General features: G+C 37.0%; 1 protein-coding gene across 9 annotated transcripts in view; it reads left to right on the plus strand.

The window, feature by feature from the left end:
• The window catches only part of TUT4 (terminal uridylyl transferase 4), a 54,485-nt gene that overhangs the window by 20,797 nt on the left and 12,938 nt on the right, over positions 1-20,750 (plus strand). For all 9 annotated transcript variants that reach the window (XR_015793459.1, XM_088128442.1, XM_088128440.1 and 6 more), the window contains 14 exons: positions 1,894-1,982; positions 7,340-7,391; positions 7,556-7,625; positions 8,014-8,140; positions 11,352-11,471; positions 11,668-11,889; positions 11,984-12,158; positions 13,526-14,247; positions 14,440-14,590; positions 14,968-15,054; positions 16,162-16,265; positions 16,363-16,420; positions 16,531-16,634; positions 20,331-20,420. Coding sequence is in view for 8 of the 9 variants with exons in the window: in XM_088128442.1 (XP_087984568.1) it covers positions 1,894-1,982; positions 7,340-7,391; positions 7,556-7,625; positions 8,014-8,140; positions 11,352-11,471; positions 11,668-11,889; positions 11,984-12,158; positions 13,526-14,247; positions 14,440-14,590; positions 14,968-15,054; positions 16,162-16,265; positions 16,363-16,420; positions 16,531-16,634; positions 20,331-20,420 (2,171 nt within the window). In the remaining variant the exon portion in view is untranslated. The remainder of the gene's footprint in view (positions 1-1,893; positions 1,983-7,339; positions 7,392-7,555; positions 7,626-8,013; positions 8,141-11,351; positions 11,472-11,667; positions 11,890-11,983; positions 12,159-13,525; positions 14,248-14,439; positions 14,591-14,967; positions 15,055-16,161; positions 16,266-16,362; positions 16,421-16,530; positions 16,635-20,330; positions 20,421-20,750) is intronic.

The following is a 20,750-nucleotide window of genomic DNA, read 5'->3' on the forward strand; positions in this document are numbered from 1 at the left end:
AAGAGGCTATTCATTTTAGACACTGTCCATCTTCATGTATACAGCAGCAAGATAAAACTAGTCTAGCTCCATGACTGAGCAGATCTAGAAGTTCTAAACATGCTTATCTGGGACCTCTGTGTTCTATGTTTCTCTGTGTAAGTATTTTCTGTGTATTGTTTGAATGTGTGGGAGAGAACACTTTGCATGTGAGGCCATACCTAAAACCCCCTTTCAGTCAGACTCTTTCAGTTAGGCTTGGGCATGGGAACAAAATGGCTTTGATTGTGCTGGTGGATGACCTCTGGTGGGAGAGGGATGGGGTGGTGCATCCATCCTTGCTTTTCTAGGCCTCTCAGTGGCCTTTAATACCATTGATCATGATTTCCTTCTGGATTGGTTTTGGGGATTGGGAGTGGGCAGCACTGTGTTGTGCTGATTTTCTTCCGCCTTTTGGGGCCAGTACCAGTCAGTATTGATAGGGGATAAGATCTAGCCTGCAGCCCCTAATTTGCTGGGTCCCACAGGCCTCCCCACTCTCCCCACTCCTGTTTAGTATTAACATGAAGCTGCTGGGTGAGGTCATTCAATGGCATCAGATGAGGTATCATTAGAATGCTGATGATACCCAGCTTTATATCTCCATCTCTGACTAAGTGATATTTTTGCAGAATTTTGTGTTGTGCATCAGTTGTGCCCATTCCTGAACCAAGAGGCTCTGCTCATAGTCACTCATGCCTTAGTCACCCCTCAAATGGAGTACTGATATGTGCTTTACATGGGGCTGCCATTGAAGAGCATCTGGAAGCTGCAGCTGGTTCAGAATGCAGCAGCATGGATAGTTATGTACACTCCTAGATCAGCGCATATTACAACCTCCATGAGCTGCACTGATTGCCATTGTGTTTCTGGGTTCAATTCAGGGTGCTGGTAGTTACCTATACAGCCATTCATAGCATGGGGCTGGTGTATCTTAGGGAATGCATTTCCCCAATTGTGTCTACCCATCCCATCAGATCTGGCAGGAGAGGCATGCTATGGGTCCTGTCTATAAAGAATGCTATGTGGCAGGACTCAGGAGGAGAGTCTTTTCTGTTGTGGTACCTGCTCTTTGGAACATTATCCCCCGGAGATTAGATTAACCACAATCCTGTTGGCCTTTTCTAAAGCCTTGAAGATTTGATTCTATCACTGGGCATGGGGGCTGAGAGGTATGGCAGAGTTCATGCCATGGAATGGCTATACTGATTGTTGTGATGGTTTTTTATCTTGGTTGCCAGTTATGTATTTATTGTGATGTTATTGTTTTACTATGTTTTTAATTGTTAGTTGCCCAGAGCCAGGATATTGAGATGGCCAGCCATATTAATTAATTAAATAAATAAATAAATAAATAAATAAATAAATATCAATTAATTTTGCAAATGAGGTGCCTTATTTTTCAAGCCATTAATTTTAGTCTGTACCCATCCATCCATCCATCCATCCATCCATCCATCCATCCATCCATCCATTTTCCTGACCCTGCCCTTTTTTTAATATGTCCTCTTGCTAGCGCATATCTACGCATACATATATGGACACACATATAGAAGTGTCTCAGAATCACATTTACTGATGGAAGAATCTCCAGGGTTTATGTTAAACCACAATTATCAGTTTGCATAGAACAATCAACATCAGGAATCTGATAAACCAAAACTGAATTATGATTCATTCTTTCACCTGTCTGTGTGGAAGAAATAAAAGGGGAATATCTGAACCTTCATCTTCCATAAGTATTTTCCTGTTTGTGCATTTAATAGTGAATTATGGCTTAACATAATTCAGTGACTGCTGTAATAATATAAAAGTTTGGGGGAAAAGGTGATCATAGCCACATGATCACTTACAGAACTCTTTCTTTATTTCTAGAATGTTCACTGAGGATGTATGGATCCTGTCTAACTAGATTTGCTTTTAAAACCAGTGATGTTAATATTGATATAAAATTTCCCTCCACGGTAAGTTAAATATTTGTCACATTATTTAACGAACTGTAGTTTAATAGATTATATCTATGGTCTCAAATGTTTTTTCATACCAAGATACAGGCATGTGCAAGGAGATTGTTTTGCTTCAGCAAGGAGCTTTATGCCACAGAGGCAGTGCAATTTTCCTTCTTGGGCGAGTGTGATTCTCCTTGTTGGGGAGATGAAGCACTTCATGTCAGTTTGAGGCTTCATGTCAATTTGAGACTATGTCCAGTGCTTCTAGTAGGTGATAGAAAAGTTAGAAGAGCTTCTGTGTACATAGAGAAGCCTTGTTCAGCTCCTGTAACTGCTGAATGAGGCCTTGAGGCAAGACAGAACAAATCAACATACTCTTACTGCTTTAATTGTAAAAGTGGAAACAAGAGTTACTTCATGAAGCAGCTTCAGAAGGATGTTTTACACAATCCAGTTTTGAATAATTTTGAAGCTTTACTGAGCCCAATAAGAGAGATTTCTTTGGATTTGAATTTCAGTTCAGTTTACTTACTTGACAATAACATTTATAGCAAAAATCTGTATGATCATTAGATACAGAAAACTCTAGATGTTTGCTGTCATCTGTTTGTCATCAGTTTTGCAGCCTAGATGTGGTAACTCTAACCTAAATCTGTCAAAGCAATCCCATTCCTTGGATAACTATTCTGCTGAATCTTCAGATCCTTTCATCTTACTCTTGAGAAACCATATATGCAAAAGGCTAACATTCCCAGGGAATGTTGCCATTTAAAAGTATTCAGACAAGGAAGGTAGCAAACAATCTAACCATAGATTGAGGAAACCCCTCATGCTAATAGATTTTAGCTGGGAATTCTAGCAGAATTCCAGCAGAACTGGAAAACATCTGGTTGTAAATGCAAACTCTGATTCATGGGAAAAAAATCAGTATTCTGCCCATGTGGTATAGAGATGTATGCATAATTTAATTTATTTCCAGACAGGGCATGGTGATCAGATTCTCATTGAACGATTGATAGAAAGGAATATTGAACAATCCAACAAAAGACTGTACAAAAGCAGAGGATAGAAATTTAGCTTCTTGTAAATCTAAATAACCCTACATTCTAATTCTTCATTCAGTTCACATTGTTGCACTTTTCAATAGCTAGTCCAAAGCAATTGTATAACAGAAGGCAGGACATGAGATGGCATGCAGGTGGTCCCATTTTTGCAGATGGAACCTTTTTTGCTATAAAAAGGGAGTTTTGATTAGTTGGCTATCTTCTAGAATCTTCTCAAAGAACATTCTGTCATATCCATTAACTGGTTCTGGAAATCAGCATGCATCTATAAATCTTTGCTTAAGTAGGCTTCACATAGGATCCCTATGGTTTTTTGGTTTTGCTGTTCATCTGAAAGTGTTCCATCTCTTATCCCTTTCTGCACACAGTCATCTTTTTAAAAATGCTTTAATATATTGTAAAAATACAAATGCAAGTTCTGTGTTGTACTAATCCTTTTAATAAGCAATGATTAATACATAATCAATAGGCTTTCATTCTCCAGTCACACATTAAAATGCTTACATTGCAAACTAATGCACTGTTACAAGAATTGCTGCATAAATTGTTAGATCATACAGATACACAAATATTCTTACAGCTATGTACAGTGGGGCAAAAAAGTATTTAGTCAGCCACCAATTGTGCAAGTTCTCCCACTTAAAAAGATGAGAGAGGCCTGTAATTTTCATCATAGGTATACCTCAACTATGAGAGACAAAATGGGGGAAAAAATCCAGAAAATCACATTGTCTGATTTTTAAAGAATTTATTTGCAAATCATGGTGGAAAATAAGTATTTGGTCACCTACAAACAAGCAAGATGTCTGGCTCTCACAGACCTGTAACTACTTCTTTAAGAGGCTCCTCTGTCCTCCACTCGTTACCTGTAGTAATGGCACCTGTTTGACCTTGTTATCAGTATAAAAGACACCTGTCCACAACCTCAAACAGTCACACTCCAAACTCCACTATGGCCAAGACCAAAGAGCTGTTGAAGGACATCAGAAACAAAATTGTAGACCTGCATCAGGTTGGGAAGACTGAATCTGCAATAGGCAAGCAGCTTGGTGTGAAGAAATCAACTGTGGGAGCAATAATTAGAAAATGGAAGACATACAAGACCACTGATAATCTCCCTTGATCTGGGGCTCCATGCAAGATCTCACCCTGTGGGGTCAAAATGATCACAAGAATGGTGAGCAAAAATCCCAGAACCACATGGGGGGACCTAGTGAATGACCTGCAGAGAGCTGGGACCAAAGTAACAAAGACTACCATCAGTAACACACTATGCCGCCAGGACTCAAATCCTGCAGTGCCAGATGTGTCCCCCTGCTTAAGCCAGTACATGTCCGGCCCTGTCTGAAGTTTGCTAGAGAGCATTTGGATGATCCAGAAGAGGATTGGGAGAATGTCATATGGTCAGATGAAACCAAAGTAGAACATTTTGGTCTAAACTCAACTTGTCGTGTTTGGAGGAGAGAGAATGCTGAGTTGCATCCAAAGAACACCATACCTACTGTGAAGCATGGGGGTGGAAACATCATGCTTTGGGGCTGTTTTTCTGCAAAGGGACCAGGATGACTGATCCGTGTAAAGGAAAGAATGAATGGGGCCATGTATCGTGAGATTTTGAGTGAACACCTCCTTCCATTAGCAAGGGCATTGAAGATGAAATGTGGCTGGGTCTTTCAGCATGACAATGATCCCAAACACACCGCCTGGGCAACGAAGGAGTGGCTTCGTAAGAAGCATTTCAAGGTCCTGGAGTGGCCTAGCCAGTCTCCAGATCTCAACCCCATGGAAAACCTTTGGAGGGAGTTGAAAGTCCGTGTTGCCCAGCAACAGCCCCAAAACATCACTGCTCTAGAGGAGATCTGCATGGAGGAATGGGCCAAAATACCAGCAACAGTGTGTGAAAACCTTGTGAAGACTTACAGAAAACGTTTGACTTCTGTCATTGCCAACAAAGGATATATAACAAAGTATTGAGATGAACTTTTGATATTGACCAAATACTTATTTTCCACCATGATTTGCAAATAAATTATTTAAAAATCAGACAATGTGATTTTCTGGATTTTTCCCCCCATTTTGTCTCTCATAGTTGAGGTATACCTATGATGAAAATTACAGGCCTCTCTCATCTTTTTAAGTGGGAGAACTTGCACAATTGGTGGCTGACTAAATACTTTTTTGCCCCACTGTAAGTGATATTTTACCACAGGCCGTCTGGAAAACAATAACTTCTAATCCACAGGGGATAATCATCAGCAATTCTGACATTTGCAGCCTTCTTTTGGAGAGAGACTTCAGTAGTTTGCCTAGAAGTTCTCAGAGAAATCTTTGTCATGGATATCTGGAGCAAATTAAGTTTATACCATCTCCAAACTTATAGACTCTGACCAAATAATAGAACAGTGTATTATCCTTAGAATCTATTCAATTATCTTTAGAGATCATCTGGAAGAAAAATAGGTCATTATCCTAGTTTTAAATACATTGACAAGTTTTTGGACTGCCACAAATTTTAAGAGGTACAGCCATCTGAATGTGAAAATTGATCTTCTTTTTGGAGCTTCAATTTGGGTATATCCATTTTACCTGCTGCAGTACCTAGTCCTACACTAGAACAAAATGCCAGGAATTACCTCTTCAGTTGCTATTTACTGCCATTTATGTGAAGTATGCAGGGATGTAGCATTCACAGTCCTCCAAGAATCATAGTTACTCAGGCTAAAAGCTCAATATTCAAATCAAGCTACCCAGAGGAATAACTATAGTTTAGAATCTAATCATAGCTTTGATTGATTGGACTTTTAAGAAATTCCAGCATTTTGCTCTGCTAACTTAGAATAAACATGCACAAGTACTGTGTTGACAGATGTTCTCCTAATTAGGAAATGAGGCACCATACTTTATTTTCTTCATTTAGAGGCAATAATTGTGTTAATATGAGCAGTATACATAATTTCATCCATACATACTCAATATGTAAGTGGCTCTCAGTGTCTGACTGAATCTAGCTACTGTCATCAGAGATGTACACTTACCAGAGCCTGGTGGAAATAATTCACTTTATAAATATATGAAACAATATGAAAGGCATTCATCAAATCTCACAACTACAAAGAAGTAGAGGCATTAAGGAACTTACTTTTCCAACCAAATATGAGGTTTGGCCCCAAGTCTAATGCACTATATATGCAGGCATCAAGGTTCACTTAAGTCTTGTCCTGGCCTCACAAATGGCAGTTCTTACCTTGTTGTAGTAGAATCTATTAGGCTAATCCCCAAATTGTAAATTCAAGTTTCATTCATATATAGGCATACTCATTAAGCAGACCATGTGCAAAGGAAAAGGAAAGAAAGCAAGAAGGTGACCAAAGACAAACTAGTTCAAATTTCAGTGAAAGATCTTGACATCTAGAAATTCTAAGATAGGAATCCATAGAGGTATAAAAGAATGTAGAGTTGATCGTAGCCATAGGGAAAGAATGAACAAGCCATTAAAGGGGGATTTGCAGAAATGATTACTGAGAAAGTTCTGAGAAAGAAATAAACCCACCTTGATTTTGTTTATATCTCCAAAGTGGATTCTGAATACGGGATTATGTTATGTTCCATCTGTACAGTGTTTTTTAAAAAGTTATTGCATAAAACATCTATAACAAAAAAGAAAACAAAAGATATAATTGCAAAAAAATAGATAATTGCAAAAAATCATATATGTATATTAAATTTGGAATATAACTTGGCAGCTACATCCCCCAGGCCAGATGGGTTATCAGTACAGTAGTAATAAAAATATAAACCTTGGTCCCTTGTGGAGATTGTTTTGGAATGACTGGAAACGACACAAGTAGGATAAGTTGATGCTTCGTTAGGACTTGATAGTGTTAAAGATTCCCAGGTCTGGACCTCTGGCCTCTTTTGATACCATCATCCTCCCAGCCTTAGTGAATTAGTTTGTCTGGTCAACATTGTCCCTTAGTCTTTGCTTCAAGCCTTTTAGTGTTAGGATTAGCAGATTTAAGTACAGTATTGCTTTTTATATGCCAGTTTAACTGAGCAGCAATTGTTTTTGTGTAGTGTGCTGGGTGGGAAAAATGCTGACATTGAGTTAACATTGTAGGGAGAGTTGTTAGCATGTACAATTCTTGAATGCCAGGATCAAATTTCTAAATGTAAACCTATTTTCATCTCTGTTTGCACATACAAAAGATATGATATTCTACTTGTGCCAGGAAACAGAGGATTGGATAATACACTACTTGCATTCAATAGAATCGATGTGAGAATAAAATAACTTTATTATTATTTTAGATGAGTCATCCAGATGTTTTGATACAAGTGCTCGATATTTTAAAAAATAGTGGTAAGTTTGCTCCTTCATTATTTCTTGCTTAATTTCTTTATAATCTGTTGTGGAGAAAATAAAGGGATCTGACATATATATATGTATTACTCAGATGACTTTAAATCAGCATGGGAGTACTATGGAAATGATTATTTCTTGATATACTTTTTTTCCTCTTTCAGCATCTTACTCTGATGTGGAATCAGATTTCCATGCCAAAGTTCCTGTTGTTTTTTGTAAAGATGTTAAAAGGTTTGTGTATTTTTTGTATAGGCTCATCTTTCACATTACAAAGGACTTAATTTAAAATTATTTTCTCAATTTGTTAAGGAGGATATTTACAGCTACCACAGACTCAACAATGACAGTTCAAACAAAATATTAAGCACTTGACAGACTGATTTCAGAAGAAGAGATCTGGGTATATACATAATCTTTCCATTGAAGCTACTGGGGCTTTAAAAATAAAATAAATAGATTTCAATATCCGCTGGGAGAAAAAACCACCATGTGAAAAGAAATTAATGCAAATTGCATTGTAAAACAAAGAACTGCATGTTTATTGTTTTTGTTTTTTCAAATTTCACTCACAAGAAGTGATAGAACTTACACCTTTTCTCAAAATTTGTTTCAATGTCAGTGGTTTAACTTGTAAAGTAAGTGCTGGAAATGATGTGGCCTGCCTTACAACTGACCTGCTAGCTGCACTCGGCAAACTAGAGCCAGTCCTTGTTCCTTTGGTGTTGGCTTTTCGCTACTGGGCTAGAGTAAGTTTTTAAAATATGTATTTGTTCCTTGCATGAACTTAATAATATAAATAGTATTGATAATATTCTAATGTAAGTAATATAACAAACAGTCATTTTACTTATATATTTCTGTTAGAAGAAAATCTCTTTTTCTGAATCAGAAAGTGTCGATAAAGCAAGTTCTGTGGTTCGCTCCCCACCAATCCGAAAACATTATTTAGGCATTGCCTTTATTAGGACTAGCCAAATGTGCACAAAATTCTGGTCAACCTTTTGTGTTCTTAGAATATCTTTATTAAACAAGGTACTATGAAAGGCATGGGTTGTATCAGAAAAAATGTAATGAATTCATGAAATCTGTATGGCCAAAATATTAAGGTAAATGTATAACCTGATAGCTTAAATTAATTAGATATCAGAATACACATAGGAATATTATAGCAATTAAATATAGTGGCTGTTTCACCCCCTATTGGAAATGTTACTAATAGTTGAATTTGTCTTCAACTTCAGTCAAAACACACAAGGTTTCCTCAAAAACATTTAACCAGTATTTGTAACTAAATAGATAAAAATAATCATTTTTAGTGAACTTCAATGCTTTTAATTATATATTTATCTATTATTAGATTTAAAACTGCCTGACTTTAGAGCAACTCTGGATGGCTTACGTGATAAAAAATAAAAAGCAGTAAATAAATATACATGTCCAAATGTAAATTCTAAGCACTACACAAAATACACCCAACAGATGTTCAATAATCACCCTTTTCCAGAGCCTAGGAGAAGATCCAGGTTTTTAAGGACTTTCTTATTAGTGTGAGCCACATAGAATTCTGGAGAGATGCTATTCCAGAGGGCAGGGACTGCAACAGAAAAGGCATGCTTCCTGGTTCCCAATAGATGGCATTGTTTTTTAGATGGGACCCTCAGTGCACCAACTCTACCCAATCTTACCAGATGGGCAGCAACCTGGAAAGATAAGCACTCCTTCAAATAACTAGGCCTTATACCGTGAAGGGTTTTATAAGTAATAACCAGCACCTTGAATTCCACCTGAAAGCTCAATCTCTACCAGTGCAGTTCATGGACCAGTGGGGATACATGGGCATACTCAGACATGCTCATCAGTGCCATGCCACTGCATTCTGGACCAGCTGTAGCTTCCAAATGGTCTTCAAGGGCAGCTCCATTAGAGTGTATTGCAATAATCCAGCTGGAAGTGACAAGGACATGAAAGTCCTATCTGAAAGGCCTTGTGATCCAGAAACTGGTGCCGATGTTCTAAGGCCCTCTTGGCCACAGCTGCAACCTGCTCTTTGAGCAGAAGCTTTGAGTCCCAGACAACCCCCAGACTGCACACCAGTCATGAATAGAGTAGTGCAGCCTCATCCAAGACTACAGATGGCAGGTCACTGGATCCAGGGGTCCCTAATATCCACAGCCACTTGGTCTTGGCCACATGAACTGGGGTCTATTTCTCCCCATCCAAATTCATACAGATTTCAGGCACTCAGATAGGACATTGGCAGCATCACAGGGGTCAAGATGTATAACTGAGTATCATCAGCATATTGATTAAAATCAATCAATGGATGATTTTTCCCAAAAGTTCCATGTAGTTGTTAAATAGGAGTGGAGAGAGTGTGAGGCACCTCACATAGGGCATGGCCTCTCTCCCCATGCATGCTAACTAGAACTGCCGAAAGAGAAAGGAGGAGAACTACCATGATACAGTGCATCCAACTCCCCAACCCCTCAGCTTTTGGCTTTTCAGCTTTATTTTCACGGAAATTCCTCATACTTTTTGAAAAATGTTCCAGAATGTGAGTAGACCCAATACAATTTGAAAAATTGAACTTTGAAGTAAAACTTGTAACAAATTCACAATTTGATTCGTTTGGGCCCATTGTGCTGCATTTTTTTCTGTCTAAATTAGTTTAGTTTTACAAGTACCAGCAACCAATGTAGGGAGAAGAAAATAGTATACCAAAGATGCTCTAGTGCAGTGTTTCTCAAACTTGGCATCTTTAAGATATGTGGACTTCAACTCCCAGAATTCCCCGTCCAGTATGGCTGGCTAGGGAATTCTGGGAATTGAAGTCTACACATCTTAAAGTTGCCAAGTTTGAGAAACACTGCACTAGAGCATCTTTTGCATCTTTGGTATACTATTTTCTTCTCCCTACATTGGTTGCTGGTACTTGTAAAACTAAACACTGAAAAACACTGCTTTAGTGTTTTCTGAGAGTAACTGTTAAATTGATGTAAATGCAAATAATGAAGAAAAAGAGTGGTGGTCTGATTAAGAATAATTTCTCTCCATATTTTATATTTGGAGGGATGTGTCTAACACATACAGTCTGACATGTAAGAATATGTTATGTGTATGACTGTATAGGTAGTCTTCGGGTTACGACCATTCAGTCAGCAACCGTTCAAAGGTACAAAGGCGCTGAATGAATGGTACTTACAACTGGTCCTCTGAGTTCCAGCTGTTGCAGCATCCCTGTGGTCACGTAATTGTGATCCAGGCGCTTGACACCCATCTTGCAATTATGACATTGTAGCAACCTGCGATCACATGATCACAATTTCCAACCCTCCCTACCAGCTTCACACAAGCAAAGTCAATGTGGAGGCTGGCAGGAACTCAGAAATTGCAGTCATGTGAGGTCCTTGTTTAGTGTGTGGTCCTTGTTTAATGACAGCAACCGGGATTGCTGTCACTAAGCAATGCAGTCACATGATGTCATGCTTTACAACCGTGTTGCTTAGTGACAGCAATTCCGGACCCAATTGCCATCATAAACTGAGGCCTACCCATAATTCCATCTTCTGAATAATGAGAATTTCTGTATTTAATGAGTGCCTTCCATTTAAATCTTGCTTATGTAATGGCATTCCACTTGTTCAATTTTTTTTACTAGTTAAATGTTTAGTTTTCCTTCAGGTTTGGTTAAGGAAAGGTGTTATTTAAATGTTGCATGCTAATTACCTCTGTCAGATTTGTAGATTACAGATGTATCTATATTTGTTTTGCTTTTTATTCCAAGCCTTTATTTTCCATTTTGGAATTTTAGGTACATATAGCCTCTATATTGCTATAGTTGCCTAATTATATACAGTGTATGACTGAAAAATGCTTTAAAAATTCAAGGTGTGCAAAGAAAAAAAAATAGAAGTACGTAACAGAAGAAAGATCTGTCTTTTCTTCTTTTTTTTATAGCTATGTCATATTGACTGCCAGGCAGAAGGTGGGATCCCTTCATATTCCTTTGCCTTAATGGTGATATTTTTCCTTCAACAAAGGGAACCACGTATACTACCATCATATTTAGGCAACTGGGTAAGCTTTAAACTCAAAGAACCATATTATTTATTCCATGGAACAGAGGCGTTACTCAAAAAGTGCAGGGAAGATACCTAAAGAAGCTTTTGGATTCATATCAGGACTAGATATAGATATCATTTATAGTATAAGATAACTGTTTATGTTTTATAAGACTATAAGATTACATACGGAAAGTACTTTGTTTGTTTAGATTGAAGGCTTTGATTCTAAGAAGGCTGATGATTACCAACTGAAGGGAATAAAAGACAAGAAGTTCATAGTGTGGGAATACAAACTATTAAATAATGGAGCAGGGAAAAATGTAAATGCTGTAGAAGGCAAAACTAAAGGAGAACAGCACAGAAATAGTAACAAGAGTACAGCAGCCTTGGAGCCAGATGTCCAGAATAATCCGAAAGAGAAAAAAGGCCATGTAAGTGATTCCTTTTAATTGCAAAGTGCTCTTTTTATTATTATTCTTTTCTTGAATTGAAACATATTAAGCTTTCTTTTTCTGCTTTTTTCAGTCTCCATTGGCATTGGAAACACCACACCAGATATCTCTGGGACAACTCTGGTTAGAATTGCTGAAGTTTTATACACTGGAATTTGCTTTGGAAGAATATGTTATCAGCATACGGGTACAAGAACTTTTAACCAGAGAAAACAAGAACTGGCCTAAAAGGCGAATAGCCATTGAAGGTATGGCACTGCATTTTGTAAAAGTTCTTATGAATGATTTACCAATTGCCTTACTTACCTGATTCTGCTATATAAAATACTGACTTATGCTTATGCTGTATTAATTATAGTTTGTAAATGTACATATTTTCATTCTTGACCTTGTTAACAGTGCTGGCCTGCTCATAAGTGAAACGTTTAATTGAAAAGTTTACCCTGAATTGCACTCAATTATCTCTGTAACTAAACAGATCATATTTGTAGAGAATTAATGATGTTAGGTTGCTATAAGTAATTAATTGTAGGGGCAAGAACTATTTCATTGCTCTTTCCTCACACTTTGATGTTGATGTAGACAGAAATAACAGAACAGGAAATTGTTGGGTACCCATGCTAAGGAGAATGGCAGCCTTTCTTTGTTCTTTTGTTCTTTGTTTTTGATGTATTAACATTTTTGTAACAAAGAAGATTCAAGAAGAAAATTTTTTTTTTTGTATATGATCTACAGATAAAATGTAGCAAAGAAGATTCAAGAAAAAGCACTTTTTGCATATGATCTATAGATAAAATATGTTTTGTATTATATTATCACTTAATTTTAAAAAATTGTGGGTATCAAGAGAGTTGATTAGCTAAACTGATAAATATGAGAAAAAATAATTCTGAAAATAAGAATAATTGCTTTATTTTTAAATTATTTTTTAAAAAGCATTTATTTGCTTGTTCATATACTTCTTTTAAGATACTTCTTATAAATGCTTATATTAAAATAATTATCTTTTTTAAGAAAAAACAATCTGCTGATTTTTTTTTTTTTTTTTGTCTGCGCTCAGTCATTACTGACCCTGCAGTGACTGCTTGGACGAGTCCTTGAAGTTTTCAAGGCAATTGTTTCGGAATTGGTTTGCCAGAGCCTCCTTCCTAGAGCAGAGCCCAGCTGGCGAGTGCAGGAGGTGGGGTTTCCGTTGCTTTGCGCCCTTTTCGGGCAAGCGCGGTTTCGCGCTTACCGGAAACTGCTCCCGACTCCTTTTTGCAAGGCGCCGCCAGCATTTTTCCTCCCACCGGAGTGAGAGTCCCCATTTGTCTACTCACGTGAGTTTTCGACCTGTTGGGTTGACAGGAACTGGGGAGGAAACAGGAGCTCACCCTGTTTAGCGCGAAGGCTGGACTTGAACCGCCGAAGTGTCAGCCATTTCTGGCCGGCAACTTTCAGCGTCCCCCTAATCTGCTGATTACTTGAAGGCAATTTCTTAGTAGGTTAAAATGTTTTCACCAGTTAGCCAATTAAAATGTTACAGGCCTATTTAATATGCAATATATTGATGTCATATTTGAAATTCCTAATTGAAAAGCAATATCAAATTTATTTTGTTTCCTTTTTTTTTTAGATCCTTTTGCACTAAAAAGAAATGTTGCACGGAGTCTGAACAGCCAGATGGTGTTTGAATACATCCTGGAGAGGTTCAGGACAGCATATAAATACTTTGCATGTCCCCAGAATAAAGATGAGACTAAGCCCAAACCAGATACTAAGAAAAAGGAAAAGGGAAAAATTGGTAGCAAAAGAACTGGAGAACCTGTAATCAACTGTTGCCTTCCACAGCAGGCCAATATTACAGGGAAACATAAACCAGGTCATGGATGTAATTTGCAGGACTGTAAGTTTAATGAATGTAGTGAAATGGAATCTATGACTAGGAGATGTACTGAGAAACTTAAAAGCTTGTTAGTAAACTCAGAAAGTATAAACACGGACTCTGGAGATAGAGAGGAAACTGTATCTCTTATTACTAATGAATGCTGTGAATTAGAACAAAAATCACTTAAAAGAAAGGATGATCAAGAGCTTTCAGCTGAAGAAGAACTAAGCCACTGTTGTGTTTTTAATGAACATAAATCCTTTGATGCAGATTCTGTTAGTGAATTATCTGACACTGAAAGACTGGATGCAGTAACGGAATATCCAACAAATAGCATGTGCTCAGGCACTAGCATATCAGCTACCTCGCACAATTGCAAAGCAGTAGAGGAAATTCAAGACATTAGAGATGAAGTCACCACAGAAGACATGCATTATGTGTTCGATAAATTTATTTTGACTTCTGGAAAGGTAAAATGAAAACAAAAGTCCTTTAAGATGTATTTTATTAAATTATTTCTTCATTTATTTAATTTTCATTTTCTTACTAAACTATACAAAGATACATTTACACTATCATACATACAAATTGACACATATACATATCATTTAGAGAAATAACAGCTTTAAATATAAAATACTATTGTTTTGTTTTTGCCATAGCCTCCAACTATAGTATGCAGTATCTGCAAAAGGGATGGCCATTCCAAAAGTGATTGTCCAGAAGATTTTAAGAAAATTGATTTAAACCCACTACCACCAATGACAAATAGATTTAGAGAAATACTCGATCTTGTATGTAAAAGGTGCTTTGGTAAGTGCTTTTGCTTTTTTGAATAGGTTGTAATTTTTGCAGAGGTTCACATTATTTTGAGATTTTCCCTGCTTAACTCAATAGAAATATATTTATGTACTGCTAACAATAGCACACGCTCCTGTGTTCGAATTCACATTAAGGTAAACATGATAGTTTGGACTTTGTCATGCATTTGACAATAATGTGTATCAAAATGTCAAGGGTACGTAAGTTCATAGATACCATAGTTATACTCTAAATGTAAAATGATACCACCAGATAGCTGTAGTGAATTATAGGAGCTAATGAAAGGATAAGTAAAATAATTAACTGAAAGATACTTAGCTTGACTGTTAGATACTGCCAAATGCCTCAATTAATTTTTATTTGTTTAGATGAATTGTCACCTCCTTTCTCAGAACAACAAAATCGAGAGCAGATTCTGGCAAGTTTGGAAAGATTCATTCGGAAAGAATATAATGGTATATAATAAATCTTTATGTAAACAAAAGCATATGTTATAGTCATATAAGCAGTCTTTTGAAAATTTTATGTTAAGGTATGTTTCCATCTTAGCAGGGATTCTAAGGTGATTTACCGCAAATATTAAATAAATAAAATTATATTTAGATTTAGTCATATTAATAATGAGTACCATAATTTCCACTGATTTCAGTGGACTTTTAAAAAGTTTAGTGAAGCCTGGGTCTAATGCATTAATATTAAATTAGTTATATCCAATTCTGTTCAACTTCCAGTGAAATGGACTTTGCTCCTAAGGATTGGAAGATGCTTTGGAGTAGATTTAAAGTGGATTGTGGAGGGTGGGACAAAGGAAAGGATATTTTTGTGGCATGAGAAGAAAATGAGTTTGCACCATGTTGGATGTAGTCCAAGGTTGTCTTCTTAGAAAAATATGTTGCATTGACAACACAGTATCAAAATCACGTAATTCTAAAGCATTAAGGTGTCTCTATGTCTACCTGTCTATCTGTCTAATAGCACCTTAATGCCCTATACTTTAACATTTCTCTTTAACATTACTGAGGTAATATTTTAGATAACAAGCGCCAAGAACATGTTGGGCATTCCACATCCTTTAAGAAAATATTCTAAAAGCTCTGTGTTTTCAAACTGGAATAAAACAGAAGTTGATAACAAGCAGCAGTAATTAATGAGATTTTAAAAAGTGAAAAACTTTCTGATTAGCACTGCAATAGGTCACTGCACGTGTACATTAGTATAACTTGAAAAGTAACTAGATAAAAACAATCATACTTTTCCAGGCTCAATTGCACGTGTATTTTTTATTTTAAATGCATTTATTTCATCCCTAAACATTGTAGACTAAAATTATTTTGAGGTATTTCACAGGTATTATTTTATGCACGTGATTAATTAAGAAAGCATTATGTGTTTCAGTATAATCAAATATTTATGAATGTTAAAGCATGCATCGGGCCACTAGAAAAAGCAAACTGCTCGTAAATGGCCACTGTAGGTTACATTGGGATTATAAGAGTATGAATTCTGTTGGCTGTGAAAAAGTTTTCTCCATTATGGGCATCTCTGACTGTTGTTTTGCTCAGACAAGGCCAGGCTGTGCCTGTTTGGCTCTTCAAAGAATGGATTTGGATTCCGTGATAGTGACTTGGATATCTGCATGACTCTAGAAGGCTATGAAAATGCAGAGGTAGTTCTTTTGAAAATACATTTGCATACCTTTGTTCTTGGAAGTATTTGCAACACTTTGTAAGGAGTAATACAGAGCTTTTATTCATTTTCTGTAGAAATTAAATTGCAAGGAAATTATTGAAAGCTTGGCAAAAGTTCTTAAGAAACATCCAGGTAAGTATAGGATACTGCATTTTGAATAATATTTGCATTTATATATTTTGTTTAGTTTTAAATAATATTTAACATTCTTAGTTTTAAGAAATATTACCTTACCATTGCAGGTTTAAGAAACATTCTGCCTATAACAACAGCCAAAGTGCCTATAGTAAAATTTGAACATAGACAAAGTGGCTTAGAAGGTGATATCAGCTTATATAACACACTGGCAAGTATCTTTCAGTTAAAATAATTAATGTACTGAACAGTTTTGGCTGATCATTCTAATTCTGCATAAACTAAAAATTGCAAGTAGTATTTAATATCTTGATTGAAAATTGAAGTGAAAAAGAGAATATTAGGGAATATTGTTATTGATAAGGGGGTGAAATGCATGCTCTCTAACATTTCAGTTGTACTTAATATTTCAAAATGTTTTTGGAAGTTGCAAACTAATTTAAAAATAACTTTTTAAAAATATTAAGAAAAATGGTCAGTATAATGAAGTAAGGATTATAGATAAGCTATTCTTCTGCATTTTCACATAGATGCAATGAAAACTTTACATATAATATTCATTTGGCTGTATACGTATAAAGATCATTGGTTTCCCAAATGCTAAGTGTAATAATCCCTGCCACCAAAAATTATTCATCAGTGATGTATAGCATATCAATAATGTTATTTGTGAACCCAACTCAGTTATGGCTTACTCAGCAAGCCATGTTTAAAACAAGCCATGAATTATGATGGGATGCAAAAAATGTGCAGCCTGGCAGCTGGGTAACTTATCAACATCCCTTTTGTGATTCCAGAGCCTCACACACTCACGAGTTTGATCAAAATGTGGGCCTTCTTTGTATTTGGAGGAGATTGAGAAGCAAAACTGGTGCTTTAAGTTTTACAGATGTTTCTGGCAGCCTTTCCACTCCATAATATTTGTGGAATCATGAAGTCATAAACTGAACCATACAAGTCATTGAGTCAACTCAGTACAAGAATGTAAAGTATCCCTCTTAGATGTGTATCTGCCTTCTGCTTAAACGCATCTAACAAAGGAGAGTTCAGGTCCACTCTGTGCAATTTATTGTGCTGTTGTACTGCTCTTACTCTTAGGAAGTTTTTTTCTGACATTTAATTGGAATCTGCCTTCCTGTAATTTAAATCCTTTATTCCATATCCTGCATTCTGGAATGAAAGAAAACTAGTTTCATTGTGACATCCTTTCAGGTATTTGAAGAATGCTATCATATATATCTCTCAGCTCTCAGGATACATCCCTAAGACTCTCTCCCTTTTTTAAAATGTGGATTGTTATGCCATGCAAAACATGGCATGACCCTAAGCTGGCAAGGTTGTCCCCTTTTCCCTGCATCATGATGTGTATTCCCAGGCCAAGTCTAAAAACTGCAATTAGTATCTAGAAAAAGTAAACAATATTTTAATGTACATTATTGAATTATAAAGTTAATTAAAACAGCAGTTTACCATAGAGTCCTAGTTGCAGTTCTGTGTTCATTTATTAGTTACATTTTACTTATAAGGTGCTACTTCTGTGTAAACATGTAAAGGATTTCATTGTATATCTTATTACATAATGTCATTCATTTATTGCATTCTTAATTTGTTTGGGGTTCATATGAGACATTTAAACTCTTACAGCAATCAGATGCGCATAGAATCTGGTTCTGCGATGATCTGTCAGGTTTTACAGCAAGCCTTAGCAATAAATCACAGCTCTCCAGACATTTGGCCCCCTATTCAACATTTAGTTTCACTTAACAGAAGACTTTCAGGCATAAGTCAGTTAGGTTAGAATCATGGGTGTCTGCAATGTGTTATGATGTGATGCTAACTCTACCTCTACCTCTGCATATGAGACTGGGATGTAAATTTGAAAGGACATACAGTGCCTTTGGAAAGTATTCAGACCCCGTTCACATTTTTCAGTTTTGTTGTTTTGCAGCCTGATACTACAATCATTCAAATTCATTTTTTTCCTCATTAATCTACACTCAATATCCCATAATGACAAAGTGAAAACAGAATTTTAGAAAAGTCTCTAAATTTATTAAAAAGAAAAAACTGAAATATCACATTGGCATAAGTATTCAGACCCTTTGCAACAACACTTGAAATTTAGCTCAGGTGCCTCTTGATAGTTGCTGAGCTGTTTCTACACCTTGATTGGTGTCCACCTGTGGTAAATTAAATTGATTGGACATGATTTGGAAAGGCGCACACCTCTCTATAGAAAGGCTCACAGCTGACAATGCATACTGTATCAGAGCAAAAGCCATGAGGCCAACAGAGCTCAGAGACAGGATTATTGCAAGGCACAGATCTGGGGAAGGCTACAAAAAAATTTCTGCTGCACTGAAGGTTCCCAAGAGCACAGTGGCCTCCATAATTCTCAAATGGAAGAAGTTTGGCACAACCAGGACTCTTCCAAGAGCTGGTCACCTGGCCAAACTGAGCAATTGGGAGAGAAGAGCCATAGTAAGAGAGGTGACCAAGAACCTGATGGTCACTCTGACTGAGCTCCAGAGATCTTATGTGGAGATGGGACAAAGTTCCAGAAGGACAACCATCACTGCAGCCCTCCACCAATCTGGGTTTTATGGCAGAGTGGCTAGACGGAAGCCTCTCCTCAGTGCAAAACACATGAAAGCCTGCTTGGAGTTTGCAAAAAAGCACCTGAAGGACTCTCAGACTATGAGGAGGAAGATTCTCTGGTCTGATGAAACCAAGATTGAACTGTTTGGCCTCAATTCTAAACATTATGTCTGGGGGCAACCAGGCACTGCTCATCACCTGCCCAATACCATCCCAACAGTGAAGCATGGTGGTGGCAGCATCATGCTGTGGGCATGTTTTTCAGCAGTAGGTACTGGGAGACTGGTCAGGTTGAGGGAAAGCTGAATGGATCAAAGTACAGAGATATCCTCAATGAAAACCTGTTCCACAGCACTCAGGACCTCAGACTGGGCCAAAGGTTTACCTTCCAACATTACAACGATCCTAAGCACACAGTCAAGACAACACAGGAATGGTTTAGGGACAACTCTGTGAATGTCCTAGAGTGGCCCAGCCAGAGCCCTGACCTGAACCCTGTTGAACATCTCTGGAGAGACCTGAAAATGGCTGTCCACTGACGGTCCCCATCGAACCTGATTGAGCTTGAGAGGATTTGCAAAGAAGAGTGGCAGAAAATCCCCCAATCCAGGTGTGCAAAGCTTGTTGTGTCATACCGAAAAAGACTCAGGGCTGTAATTGCTGCCAAAGGTGCTTCAACAAAGTACTGAGTAAAGGGTCTGAATACTTAAGTACATGTGATATTTCAGTTTTTCCTTTTTAATAAATTTACAGACATTTCAAAAATTCTGTTTTCACTTTGTCCTTATGGGATACTGAGTGTAGATTAATGAGAAAAAAAATGAATTTGAATGACTAATATCAGGCTGCAACATAACAAAATTGAAAAAAGTGAAGGCGGTCTAAATACTTTCTGAATGCACTGTAGCTTGTATTGTGATGTCAGAATGCATATCTCATCATTTTGATATCTGTACGATCAGATATAGATGTCTGTGATTAAAATCTTTCTTACAGACCAGAATGAAGCTTTATACATAAAACTGATTGTCCATTGCAGTACAAAGAGCCCCACCCCCACCCCACTCTTTCTCTCTCTTTATTTATGCTCCAAGTTCTAGGCTTTTTCCTCCTGGCTTCCAAATTAATAGATATTTGGCTAGCCTCTTGATGGCTCTGAGAGTCAGCAAAGATACATTTACATTACAGTTCTCTCTAGTCTAGGAACTGCTAGCCCCAACTATTACATGATCCATATAATTAGATTACACATTAATTTTACTGTATTGAACTACAGTCTGATATTTAAATCTTTTGACTTGTTTTCTAGGCACAGCATAACACAAGAATGCTTGCAACTTACGCAGCCATTGATCCAAGAGTGCAGTACTTGGGATACACAATGAAAGTTTTTGCAAAGGTAAATTACAAGTAATGGTATGAATTTAAAATGCAAGCTGTGTGTGTTCAACAGTGCCTCCTCCAAACAATTGATGCTAATTCAAGTATTGGTTATTTTTTAATGGTACTAAAAGTTATGGTAAATGCTCTGTTGAATTGTTGAAAGGTTGTACAGTTGTATATCAGCTATGCTGTTGGATTTAGATACACTAGTGAATGTTATGCAGATTCAGTTGGCTTGAACAACATATCAAGGGCCAAACTCCCAAAGCAGGTAGGATTAGAAGCCATTTTAGGACTGGGGTTTGGGAACTTTAAGCAGTCAGGTGGGTATCTTAAAAAACTGTAA

Source organism: Python bivittatus, unplaced genomic scaffold (genome assembly GCF_059951505.1).
Source record: "Python bivittatus isolate LINGU-HERP-01145 unplaced genomic scaffold, Pbiv_v1 ctg000700_np1212, whole genome shotgun sequence".
NCBI classification, from domain to species: domain Eukaryota; kingdom Metazoa; phylum Chordata; class Lepidosauria; order Squamata; family Pythonidae; genus Python; species Python bivittatus.